This window comes from Ooceraea biroi, chromosome 9 (genome assembly GCF_003672135.1).
Source record: "Ooceraea biroi isolate clonal line C1 chromosome 9, Obir_v5.4, whole genome shotgun sequence".
In the NCBI taxonomy this organism is placed as follows: domain Eukaryota; kingdom Metazoa; phylum Arthropoda; class Insecta; order Hymenoptera; family Formicidae; genus Ooceraea; species Ooceraea biroi.
The window spans coordinates 3942052-3956277 of NC_039514.1; the positions used below are offsets into that span (position 1 = coordinate 3942052).

At 34.8% G+C, this 14226-nt stretch overlaps 1 protein-coding gene across 1 annotated transcript; it reads right to left on the reverse strand.

Moving 5' to 3' along the window:
- Window positions 1-9658: 9658 nt before the first annotated feature.
- On the reverse strand, window positions 9659-11157 carry LOC105287893 (uncharacterized aarF domain-containing protein kinase 5). Its single transcript, XM_011353755.3, has 4 exons — window positions 10836-11157; window positions 10625-10750; window positions 10177-10335; window positions 9659-10050 (listed from the first exon to the last, which is right to left on the reverse strand). The coding sequence occupies exons 1-4, from the start codon at window positions 10932-10934 to the stop codon at window positions 9781-9783; spliced, it is 654 nt and encodes a 217-aa protein (XP_011352057.1). The 5' UTR covers window positions 10935-11157; the 3' UTR covers window positions 9659-9780.
- Between the last annotated feature and the right edge of the window lie 3069 nt (window positions 11158-14226).

A 14226-nucleotide genomic window follows, 5' to 3' on the forward strand; every position in this document is an offset into this window, starting at 1 on the left:
TCCGACCTGTCTGCAGAGCAAAGATGACGTATCGCGGCTTCTCAAGCTGAGTCGCGGTCTTAATCGCCCACGAATGCTTGGTCGTACTCTGTAACAGCGGATACTTGTACAGTGTCACGTCCCGGTAAAAAATCGAACTTTCTCTTTTCTGTCAACGGTCCGAACGACGCGCACAAGACGCACCTCGGAACCGCCATTTTGTCGGTACTCCTACTTCCACGAGGGACGTCCCACTCTCACGAGAGAGGGACCCCCACTACCGAACCGCCGCAACACCGAGCCGCCGAAAACAAAGGACCTCATTGCAGGACCGGAAAAGTTCAGTTCGACTCGCGACTCGAACCAAGAGGTTCACTCGACACTCAAGGGCCACGGTAGCCTTTTTCTATTTCAATCTCTAATTCGAACTTAGAACTTTCCATTCCTTCATATTTCGACTTAGAATATTTTTCAATCTTCGTATTTCGACTTAGAATATTTTTCATTCCTTCGTATTTCGACTTAGAATATTTTCCAATCTTCGTATTTCGACTTAGAATATTTTTCAATCCTCGTATTCCAGAGTTATCTTAGATTTAAACGTTAGCATTAATAACCGTAGTAGTTAACTTAAATTTTGTAAGAACAATTGTATTTCCACCAATTCATTTTATTAGAATATATGTATTTTGTGTGCTTGAATTTACGATTTATTTTTATTTTTGACCACCAAGCCGATTTGATCATAATTCAGCGACTATAAATTTTACGTAGCTTACCTCAGTTTCGGTCATTGTGTGTGTGTGTGTGTGCAACCAGTTAACGAGCCTACAGTGCGGACAACGCACGTTGGTCTCCATTCCGCTGAGCTGACAGTCTTACAGTGCGGACAACGCACGGGGCGGTCACTCGGTAACGCACCCCTTTCCGCACCACTCTCACCACAAGGTACACTCTAACTGAGGCGCGCACGTTTAACAGTAACTTTTGCATAAATGACGAAGTTCTAATGCCGAAAACGAGACGAGGAGGAAAGAAACACCGTGCAAGACGTTTAGCTCGTATATTTTCTAACTTAGAATCAGTGAACACCGTCGTCTCGCAGTATTACGACATCGAGCCTCACTACATTGATCCAGAATACGAGGCACTTTTCCGACCACGCGACCGTAACACTAACAGAAATAACAATAATTCGATCATAACGTGACTCACGAAACCGAGAGTGACCAGCAACTCTGTCGTATCACACCGAGTGATTCTAATCACGAACGGAAACAACGAAGCCACGTGGGCAACGAGACTGGTCCCCATTTCATGCAACCTGCGGTACCCTCTGTGCCAGGATATTCCCGAGGGGGACCCTCGCCGAACTCATTACGATAGGCTGGCACAAGAGATCAAGGTACAGCGCTGGATCGAGAGTAACCAAGAACCCCTCGGTAAGTGAAATTATCATACTATTACCAATCAACTTACATCGGCCTAATGATAAATTAATGAAGTTATTGACTCACTCAAAGTAAAATGCAGAATATTACCATAGCTCTCTAATGATAAATTAATGAAGTTATTGACTCACTCAAATTAAAATTCAGAATATTACTACGGCTTTCTAATGATAAGTTAATGAAGGTGATTAACTCATTCAAAGTAAAGGTCAGAACAGTATTGCAGTCGTCCATTAATGAGCTAATGAGGTTGATTCATTATCATACAACCCGATTACACTTTGCGTGATCACGCGCGGATACAAAGACGTCGAAACACAAGCCGCGTTATGCGAACAATGCAAATCCTCACGAATCGGACCCATTTATCATAACGCGTACGCGAAAACGGAGACTCATAAATTGAACATCGGGCCCCGTGTGATTGATGTAATCTGTATCTATTGTTCCGCATCATTAACGACCTACCGACCGGCCCATAGATGCACGCGTTGTTATAACGAAATGATCGGTTTAATTAGGGGGAAGTAAATTCAAATAAATTCGCCATCGGCCACCCCTTTATTGAACCGAAATTTTTCACAAAGAGCGACCCTGCCACCCTTCCGCGGGAACTGCACTCCTGGTGAAATCACTCTGATCACGAGTATCCCCGGGTAGAATCCTCGGATTCGGTAACCCGAAACAGTGATCTAGTCCCGTGCTACACGTCCGAGTCCTGCATTCCAAAATTTGCAGCCGCGATTAGCCGGGGGCTAACAGTATAAAGAATTCATAAATATATGTGTATATATCTATTATGCAAATCATATATATACATATATTTTTTTGTTAATAACTCATTGTAACTCTTTATATTCCACAGAAAATGTTAATATACTTACTACTATAACTAAAAATCTGAATATGGCCATTCCAGTTGTAAGGCTGTTAAAGGATATTGGTAAGAAGTATATTCTTTTTACTCATCTCAATTCATAATACGATTTAACATATATCATAACTGATTAAAACTAATTTTTCTTTATACCTTGTAGTTGATATAAATAAAGATACAAATAAAGATAGGATGCCTAATGAAAGTACAATGCTTAACGAAGATACAACGCATAATGAGGGTACAAGGCAGAATAAAAATTCAATGTCTGGTGAAGGTATAATGCTTAACGAAGATACAAGATCTCATAAAGATACAGTGCCTAATAAATGTATTTATATCTGAAACTTACTAAGACGCAAGATAAGATGTATTTATATGATTACTTATGATCCATTATTATTTTATAGGTGATAATAGTTGTGATGTACAAGATGTAATCTCTGATATAGATGACGGATTAGAAAATTTCAATGAAAGGAGTGTCATCTTACAAGAAAGTATCAACAATGATGTACTAGACCGTACTGATAATAACTTCAATGGGGAATTTACGAATTTATGTATGGAGTTCGAATACTCTGATTAGCGACGATAATGCAGATATATTATCAAATCAGAATGAAGAGGACGTTGTAAGTAATACTGTTCAGATCTGAAAAATGTTATATTTATAACCTCAGTTCTACACACAATAATATTGAAACTATAGAAACGCACTCTTATACAGATATTACGCTCACGATAACAGTAATAATGATGATACAGAAGGGTTCTGATTATTCTTATAATAATGATTCAAGGAATACAATAGAAGAAGATGATATAAATATATGCGCAATCATGTCGAAAGGATTCCAATAATGTTGCTAAGCATAGCAGCTTAGAAATATCATTAAATACTTCGGAAGAAAATCTGTGATAATTATGAGTTAAATGTGAGTTATTCAAAACCAAAAGGTGCAGACAAAAAGAATTTCTGTTGTTATTGTAAGAAATTATAATGCATGATATGTAGGAATCTCGAACAGGTGCATAAGAATGAGGAAGAAATAAAAATGTTTACCTCACTACCCATAGGTAGGCAATCAATGAATATTGTCTTCATTGCTCCTCCCAATCAATAATAATATGTTATCTTGGAACACTAGAATATTCAGTAAAACTTTTGAATGCAATTACTTTTATTCATAAACGTGTATATTAAACGGAATATAAGAGGATATACTTATTATATATGCTATGGTATTTTAAATATAAAACAATTCTACATATTGTGAAAAAATATATGACATATATGAAAAAACTGCATATGTAATATATTTAAATACATACTCAATACATCTACCTACTTATGTAACACATTTAACTACATATTTAACATATCTAACTACATATTTTTATAAGGATCAATATTATAGAATTATAAGTTTTTATTTTTTCTACTTTACTCTGATTTCATTTCTTTTAGGTAGTACGGAGAGGAAAAAAATCATTAGTATTAGTAAACGAAAAGGCAATTACTTGTTTAACACAGATGGCACCTACAATAAAGGAGAACTTATAGTTTGTAGAAGACCAAAGGAATCAAAACACATACAAGCACGCGATTTTATATGTTGTGCCAGACGCAAAGGAGTTTTTAGTAAAATAATATACGTCGTCATATTAAGAGCGCACGAAAAAAGTTGGTGGCAGATCTGTAGGAAGGTTGAAGGCCGAATCCATGAATGTGCAAATTCCATCTGAAGAAATATTGTATTTCCTGTGTTACGAGAGGATGATGTTGTGAGATGGTTAAATTGAAATGGAAAAATATGTGCCTCAATCGTCGTTCTGTTCCTCAAATTAGAAGTTGGGTACATAACAAAATACCCAAAAACCGTAAACCATGACGTACTGGTGAGTAATATATGTTTGAATCTTTATCACAGAGAAGCATTTAAAATTATGTATACGATATTAGATGCCCTTAACCTATAACTGTATAATAATACAGTCACAATATCGAACAATAAATTACTGGTCAATAATAGTTGGTTATTCGAATATTGTAAATGTATCAATATTGTAAATGTTGATCGATATCATGTCTGTATTATTATAAAGTTATACCTACAATGCTATAATATAATACAATGATGTCATATATCCTATAATAATATATGTATTCAAGCTAAGAAAAACTAAATATTTCTTGTATGTTTCAGATCCTGACACTGAATAGAGTTTCTCTTCTTATATATCTTTCAATTTTCTTCATATTCCATTATATTATATTATTACTATTAAACTATTATAGTCTACTTTAAGTTCAGGAATCTTTCGAAAAGATCAAAGTATACGAAACACAATCAAAAACGTACTAAAACAAACGACAAAATGTATCTACCATCTGTCTTAAGAGATAACGTATATAAAGAGATATTCAAACTTCTTTGTGTATAATATTTCGTATTGTTCTAATTTGACACGATCTCATCCCACCTTGTTATTATATCCCGAGATTTAAGCAACAAAGTATTCGGTGGGAAGTCGAGAAACCAACCGGCTTTCACGCCTTTTTTATAATCGAATATATATTAAGGGTAATAGTAATCGTAAACTCCTAATGCAGCAATCCTTACAGTACAGAGTATGTAGGCTAATGTATTCTTCACAGAATGTCGATATTTTTAATGATTGCGGAGATTTAAGCCAAAAAGTATTCGAATACGTTTTTCCCCTTTATCTCGGCAATCACTAGCGATATCGACGTCATTCAAAAAGCACATTATTCCACAAACTCTGTGTTATTGGGATTGCCACATTAGAATTTTACGATTACTTTACCTTCGAATATTAAGGCGAGAGAGAGCGCGGAAGCCGTAACGTTATCACCCGGCCCGCTTTCCCGCTTTTTTTATAATCGATTATGTATTAAGGGAAATTGTAAACTTCTAATGCAGTAGTCCTTACAGTACAGAGTGTAGAATAGGGTGTTCTGTGAAGGATGTAAATATCAATTTCTATGCGTTCGCTCAACTATTTATTCTGCAGATGCGGCCTTTGGGCAAATATTTTCAGTATTGCCAGAGAAGAACTGAATGTATCTTGTTTACTGTGAAAGTCCTCTTAACGAATGTGATTAACGATGAGCGATTTTTCATTATCGAATCGCACTTACTCTAGTGATTAGCAGTTGTCGAAAATCTCATCACGCATATTTCATGTTCAACAGGGAAGATATTGTTGCTTCGGGACGAAAACGGCAAGAAGTAAGTAATAATTAATTAATATTTGTCTTAGAAAAAGTCAGTTGTGATATTTGTTATCCTTCTTAAAATAGTAAGAAATATAACATCAAAAGAATTTGGACTCATCAATTGATTTTGTACATCATGGATTACTAAAATTTTTACTTATTGATAAATAGCTGCTTCTTTGGTAATATTAGTATAAATATTATTATGATAAATATACTTGTCGAATCTTATGTTTGCAAATTGTAAATAAATATTTTTAGCTCATTGTCAGTATTGGCTAATTTATTGTAATTGTCGTTTTAGCGGTTTCTGTAAAACTGTCTCATGATTAAATCGAACATATTGATTGACTGCTGACTGCAATTAACGATTATAAAATAGAAAACATTGGTCCTATTAGGATTAATATAGATTATTTTGGGGATATTTAATACAACTGATTGTCGTAATCAGTTGTGAAATTAATTCAAATTTTAGTAGTAGAGTATGAATATTCGAACGTAAATAATATCATATATAATACGTATGACAGTGGTATTTTGCGTTTCTAGGTTATTGATCGATATAACTCTTGTTTTTAATATAAATATTATATTAATTTGTATAAATTTCTTATAAAGTTTGTTTTCGCCACAATATAATAAGGCTTGAAATTAAAAGTAAATTAAAAGTAATTAATTGTAACTTTTAATTAACTGGTGTAATGCAAAAATATGATATTATGGAAAAATAATCTATGTACTGATAAGTCCGAAAATAGTACTTCTACATATATTTCTAGATGTAGTACACATGTATACAGTTTTATGAAAAATATTTTATTATTATGAGAAGAGACCTTAAAACTGCCTTTCCATATGTCTACAAATATTCAAATTATTTTGAAGTTTCACAAAGCAAATACATCACAAGGATATGCTAACGATAGCTCAATGTCTCTGGGATATCCCTATGTTATGTTTCAGACATTTCTACTAGTTAGGAGCGGTCGCCAAGGAGTTAAAAGCAATTTGAATATTTGTAGACATATGGAAAGGCAGTTTTAAGGTCTCTTCTCATAATAATAAAATATTTTAAATAAAACTGTATACATATGTACTACATCTAGAAATACATGTAGAAGTACTATTTTTGTAAGCATCTATATAGGTGTAGTTCCTATGTATCGCCTTATTACTAAATTACATCATTTAAACACTTTATAGATACAATTGTTCAACGTAATGGTTGTTTCAAGGACTTCTATATAAAATCAACTGATGGGTAGTATTCAGGACTGTCCTGAATACTTCCGTTCCGCGGCCAGATTTTTCAGGACCGTCCCGAAAACTGCCAAATGTCCTGGAAACTGCCCTTAGATTGTACAAAATGTCCCGAAAACTGCCCTTTCATATACATACATATATTATATATATATACCTTGCAATATTTCTTTAATTTTTCATTGTATCTTCATTTTTATTTTGATTAAAAAAAAACAGTAGTTTAGATAGTAATAAAATTCTGTATATATACTTCTTACTATTAATAATAAATTTAAATTATATCCTAGTATCAACTAAACGCTAACGTAGAGAAAACAAGTTTCGAAATATATTTAAATTAGAACAATATTTTTTTAAATAACTGATGAGCGTTTGAAGTTTAATTAGTTTCTTTAAATATATGTATCTTACAATATTTCTTTAATTTCTCATTTTATCTTCTTTTTTATTTTGATAAAATAACAAAAATATTAATTTTTTTATTTCTTTTTATATATATATATTTAAAGAGAGTAATAAAAACTTCAAACGTTATCAGTTATTTAAAAAATATAATATTGCTCTAATTTAAAAATATACTATACGTGTGTAAACATATAATATTAATGAAAGCGCATAGTCTATGAAATACAAAGTATTTATTCGTATTATTACAAATACATTGTGCATCGTAATATTAACTGCGTTACTTACAGACTGGAGAGATTCCTATTACTACTTGTCCTTTAGCCGCCACCGCCATCTGCCCATCGCGCTCCTTACTCGCAAGTAGCGACGGCATTTATGCCGTTGATTGTACACACATATAATAACTTTTATATTTTATATTTGTTGTCTTTTTATCTTTTAATAATTTACAAATTAACGAAACAATAATAGTTTAAAACAAAATGTAGTAAATTATAAATATATAGAAATAGAAATGTATGGAACTGATCGATGTTCTATTGGTATTCTTATAATTAATTGCTTCACATATTGGATTGTTTTGTTTACCTTATTACTAACATCATGGCTTAGGCATTGATTTCAACGCAGCTGATATTTTATCGAATCGTTCCTGCGCTCGTTTTTGCATATACTCGTCTAGTGTCATATTACCTGAGCGTGATGTAAACGAAATTTTATATGGTGCCTGAGTTAACATTTCTGCTAACAATACATAATCTAAAATAAAAAAATTAAAGTATTAAGTTGAAAATAATATTATCATAATATTAACTATAGGAATAATTTGATGAATAAAGTGGATTTTTAAATACATATATATACGTGTAGAAATGTAGATACACGATATACAGGGTGGCCCAGACCTACCGTACCAACGGTTGAGGGTAGTTTCCTGAGGTGATTCTGAGACGAAAGTTCCTCTGGCAAACTGTCGAGGATGGCGTAATCTCGGCGCTATGAAGGGTTGAAGATTTCCAATCCGTGTGCTGGATTTTCCCGCGTTCAGTGACGGCGGGTCGAAGGGGCCCCGCGTATCGCGCACTGATCAATTCGATCTTAATTTTTCGCGACTGTTCATTGAGTGTTTCTTTTTACTGTTCTATTCACTGCACAATGTCTTGTAAGCACTGTATCCTCTTCCTGTAAGCACTATTTCAGCACTATTTTAAATCCGAAGACCTCGCTGGCCAGTTTACACTTTTCCGCGTTCGAGCCATTTATCCGCGTATGACTCGTTAAACACACTTCCGCGTACGTGTACACTGAGATTTTCACGCGTTACTGTTCGACTTTCTGCGACATCGGCAGTACGATCAACGAGAAAAGACGGATCGATCGCTTACCATATTGCCTGAAATCGCGATACACAAGGAACTGTCAAAACATACGTGAAGTGCGGCGCGCTCCCGCGTTGACAGATAATCAATACGAATGATATGAAATGCGCTGCACTAATATCGATAAGGGGTAATTCATACCAAAAACGATACAATTTATAATTTTATTAAATAATTATAAGTATTATTTAAATATGTAAATAATTAACTTAATTTAGTAAATATCTTGTTTAGATCTACAGATCTTATTGACGAAATTTACAGTACTTCCACAATACTTCGCGATTTATCTATGGCGAGCGTTCTAGTCGCACTCGTCGTAAATACTCTGCATGTCTGGATTGAAAAAATAGAAACAAAGAACACTTCAAAGCAATTGTAGCGTCAAAGTCGATCGTTTTTTGGTAAATCGATCTTCACATTTTTTTCTTGCAAAATCTTAGTTACAAAATACAATATGGATTACGACGCAGCAGAATATCGTAACATGCTGATTATTTACGGCGAGTTCGACCAGAACGCTCGCCGTGCCGCGCGAGAGTACAATGCTCGTTTTCCGGAACGCAGACCGATCGTGCATAGTGTCATTCTGCGATTGTTGCATTGCGCGGGACAAACGGGCCGTCTAGTGCCAGATAGACACTTAAACGTTGTCGTGGAACGTCGTGTTCGTACGGTGCGCAACGAGGAGGCGATCATACGTACAATAAACGACGCTCCAGAAATGAGCGTACGCGAAATAAGTCGCGAAATACCGTTCACCGTGTGCTGCATGATAATAGATTGCATGCGTATCATTATACGCGAGTGCAGCATTTACAACCAGGTGACTACGATGCAAGACTGCGCTTTTGCACATGGCTGTTAAATGAAGAAAACAACCGACCCGGTTTCGCGAGTAACATACTCTTCACAGATGAATCGCACTTCACGCGCGATGGCGTATTCAACATGCGAAACACGCATCTTTGGGCGGATGAAAATCCAAGAGCGTATCACATAAGAAATTTCCAGCAACGATTCAGCGTGAATTTGTGGGCTGGTGTGCTGAACGACGCAATTGTAAGAACACTTTCATCAGTTGAACAAAGTTGAGCATAGTTGAGCAAAGTTTCGCGAATTTAGCTTTTCACTTTTTCAGATCGGCCCATTCGAAATGCTCGCGCGACTGACAGGTCAGTTGTATGTAGAATTTCTAGAAAATGACTTGCCCGGATTGTTAGAAGATGTGCCGCTGGAACAACGTAGACATATGTTGTTCCAACATGACGGAGCACCGCCACATATGTCGATTAGGCTAAATAAAGAAACAACCTTAGTACTAAGATTCCAATAAACTTTTGGCACATATGCATACTTGAATTTCTTTAGATCTTTAGCGCATTGTTCTGAATTTCTTCCTTCGATTTCGAAATCCAACTCCAGGCGTAACCTATCAATAATTTCCTGCAAATGAATTTAGACAAACCTTTTTAAAATAACAAACAGAATTGGAATTATACCAAAAATATACAATCAACTATATGTAACATTTGCAAATAACAATGACGAATATATAATATAGCATGTTACCGCAAATATCCAATGCAAATCGAACTTCGGGTGCACATATGTAATAGCTTTTAGTAGGTAAACTATCCCTTTCAAATCAGATATGAATCGATCTTGGAGATTCATGTATTGTACTTTGATCGCCACTTTATCTCCATCCAGAGTTACAGCTTTGTACACCTGTCCGGTAGAAATGCATCAATAGGAAAAGAACTTTTTTATAAGACAACGTAATATCATCGCGGACACTGGCAACGTCTGATGGACGGACAGAATTATTATTATGATAGCTGCAAGCCAACAATCGTTGGACATACTGCAGTTACTTTTACTCCCCTACCCCCTACCCCCAACTACGCACCAACATATCGTTAGACTTTATAACGTAGTGATCTCTTTTATTCTTTTTATAAGAATCTCATAGTGGATCGTAGAGTGATTAAGTACAATCTAAATACAATCCTATCACCTGAGCTAAACTGGCAGCTGCAACTGGCTCAGACTCAACCTCGTGTAACATTTCCTCGGGTTTTTTGCCACATTCTTGCAAAAATATTTCGTCCACTTCGCTCTTCTTCTGGGTTAAACACTTGTCCTTGAGCATTAAGAGAAATATAAGAAATGATTACTGTTTGACCATAACTGGAGGATTACTAAAGTATTTGAATATAAGAGCGTACTTGTAATGCCGACAAGGTCTCGATATATTCCTTTGGTAAAATGTGATTGACTACTGCCAAGCCTTGCCCAACTTTTATATAAATTCCACCATTCTGCATACATCCGTGTACGAGTCTTCCGGCATCATCCTCACCATGGATAAAATAACAGAAATGCAATAAACTAAATTACTAAAAGAACAGACATGCAATAAACATTTAGCAGTACCATTGTTTAGGCCGATGGTTTATAGAATTTTGGTTACATTTTGTAATACGTTAGATGTCGCGTTACATATAGTTAGTTGCCGATAGAGGCGCTGACGCGGTTAGTCTTTAGTCTTTGAGTTACCAAGTTATGGCGCGGACGTTACACTGCGTCGTAGCAAAAAGGAAAGTTGTAGGAAGCAAAAATAAAGCGAGATAAAAAGGTGTGATACAGTCTACTTTGGTGATTCATTGATAAGCAAGACCCAAAAGAGAAAATACGTGCCAAGCACTCGGCTAAACAAGAGCTGCAATAATAACCATGAAGAACATAGATATAAAATTTATACAAGTAATTATCGATAAAAGAACAGAAATGCAATAAACTATTAGCAGATTGCGAACAGTTACTATAAAGAACATAGCTATAAAGTTATTCACAGCTAATCATCAACATAACCGAAAAGTATTAAAAAGTTTTAAAATTTATAAAAGTAATCATCGATAAAAGAACAGAAATGTAATAAACTATTAGATATAAAATTTATAAATTAATCATCGGTAAAAGAACAATGATTAACGTGCTGAACGTCAGAATATAGGTATAAAATGTATAGGTTACTTACATCGTATTCAATCTCACTCAATGGAATAGGTTATTTAACGACGAACTAAAACAATAACACTTTCACGTCTTCCTCGGCTGCGTTCGGATTTCCCGCCCGGGTCTTCCTTCACACATGTGGTCTGTTCTTTATAGGTTAAAGGGAGACAATATAGTTTTTCTCACTCAACTTCTTCTTTCACTACACAATGCGGTCCAGTTGCAGCTTCAAGTGTTTAAGAACATTTTCTATCCCTTTTCTTCTTTCAAATAAAATGAAGAAAGAAAATAGTTCGAAGCATCTGAAGCATCAACTGGACCGCAGCCCGCGTCGTACATCCGTATGTACATGCTATCTCGCATCTCTGGCACACACGAGAAAACCGATATTAGCTGCTGCCATCTCGTTGAAAAGAACGAACTGTACAAACGACGATGATGATAATGACGAGTTTCTTAAGTGAAATTTGCCAATTTCAGACTTGCATCGCCATATCTCCGCTCGTAGGGCACGTAGAAGAAAAATAAAAACACTTTTATTACATAATTCGACCCCAAGCTATCCATTGAGCCTACTCTGAACTTTATCCGTTCAGCGGTTATTGAGATCTAATAATCTGAGTGTCTGCGAAAGCGTCGCTTCGCGTAATAGTGTCACGGTGCGGTTTCGCTGCGCGTATACTTGGCGCGAGACACTACCATGTCTCTTGATAATGAACCGCGATCTTTTGTCAGTTCGCAGTACGTCCATTTAACATATGCTATATAGCAGTGCCGGGATTTAGTTGCACATTTCTGGTCGATTTCGTTGTCAAACTCCCACTGTTCCCCTCTTGCCGCACGTATCTTAGAAATGAGGTGCCGGACGCTAATAAACAAGATACATGCCGCTAAATTATTAGCAGCTCATTTTCAGTGTTGAAACGAATAAAAAATTATTTAAGAAGTAACTTACACCAAAATAAAGCAAGTGACCTGTCGTTATTATGCATTGAATCAGATGTAATGGACTCGATTATTATGATGACATTATAGATATATTTGCTAAAACCAAAGCCAGAAAAAAAAATACTTTAATTATTAATTTTGTTTAATTTAAATTTGAAACTGATTTATTTTTATACTTTGTTAAATGCAATTATATGTATACTCAATTGTGCTATGTTAGTTTTCTTTTATAAAAAAAAGTTATCGCAATGCCAACTTTTATTTTCAATAAACTACATATGACTTTAATTAACTGAAATAGACTTGTTCTTTTGAGGCCTCATAATAATGTTGCGCCTAGGGCCTCTAAAAAGTATAAATGCGGCCCTGGTTTATGCGTAAAAACACGAATGTAAATGTTAAAATCGTCGCTCTCAACTAGAAAAGAGCTACAAAATGTTAAAGAGTGACAGTTGTGAGGGAAGGAAATTAAATTATACTGATCAAATGTAGCAACACGATATTACCTTATTTATAATTTATTTTTCACTTTTCAGTTTTTTCATTTCAGTGCCTTTATAAACATGTATGATTGTGGCATTGTTCTTCACATTAGAATCATCGTCAACACTGGAGGAATGAAACCCATATATGAAATAAAGAAATCGTAAAGAAGGAAGATAGAAATAAATAGAAAAATAGGCAACTGTACATATATCAGATAAGTAACTAATATCCCTGGTAGAATTCGTGCATTTTTCTAACAGTTATTGAACAGTTTTGTTACATTCTGCCCAGTAATGACGAGTAAAACTGTTGGGATCCCGATCAAGATGTAACGTTTTTCCTACAGTTACTGGCCACAAAAGATGCACAAAATCTGAACTCATTTACTGAACAAAAAACTAGACAAAGTGCTTTGCAGAAATGTTTTTGTACATGTTGGAAGTGTCGGTAATACTCTACGTCTTAATATTTTTAATAATTTATCACTATGCGAATGAGGTATTTTGCATGAAATAATCCACTCTTTTAATTGTACGATTTCATCCTGTTCAAGTCCAAATTATTATGACAGTTTTCATTATTATCAGAATCTGATGTGTTCTCGTCACAATACAATTCTTCATTATTAATATCAGGATCTGATGTATTCTCGTCACAATACAATTCTGTATTATTAATATGCAACTCAGTTGTTGTTTGCTTACTTTCTTTAACCTTAGTTGTCAGTTCTGCCATAACATGTTGTTTTGTTAAATTCCGTACTTCTTGCAATTTTCTTCTTTACTCTATGTTTTTCTACGCGCTCACTCATTTTTTAAGTAGTTTTTGGATCGTCTTTAAAGAATAAATTTAATATAATTTAAGTATTGATACAATTTATGAGAATACAGTAATACTAGACAGTAACTGCTTGGGTGTCTAGAAAAACTGCACAGATTTCTACCAGGGATTCTCATAAAATAAAAGAATATTTATTCTATGTACTTTCTGTAAGTATAGATATTGGACCGATTCTTTCCTTGAATTAATTTTTGTTTTCAGTTTCCCACCTAATTTACTTGCATTTACTTGTAACATGTTAACAACCGGAGAATAATTGCCTACCGAAAACTAAAACTGCCACATTCTGAGCCTAATTGCTTCTTCAAGTGCAATTGTAAACATGAT

Bases quoted from the DNA above. Each gene is read 5' to 3' on its own strand.
- LOC105287893 (XM_011353755.3), bottom strand. From the start codon at position 10,934: ATGCAGAATGGTGGAATTTATATAAAAGTTGGGCAAGGCTTGGCAGTA. The intron at 10,751-10,835 runs GTACGCTCTTAT...TTAATGCTCAAG, and splicing joins AGACCTTGTCGGCATTACAA to GACAAGTGTTTAACCCAGAA. The intron at 10,336-10,624 runs GTGATAGGATTG...TCTACCGGACAG, and splicing joins CAGCTGCCAGTTTAGCTCAG to GTGTACAAAGCTGTAACTCT.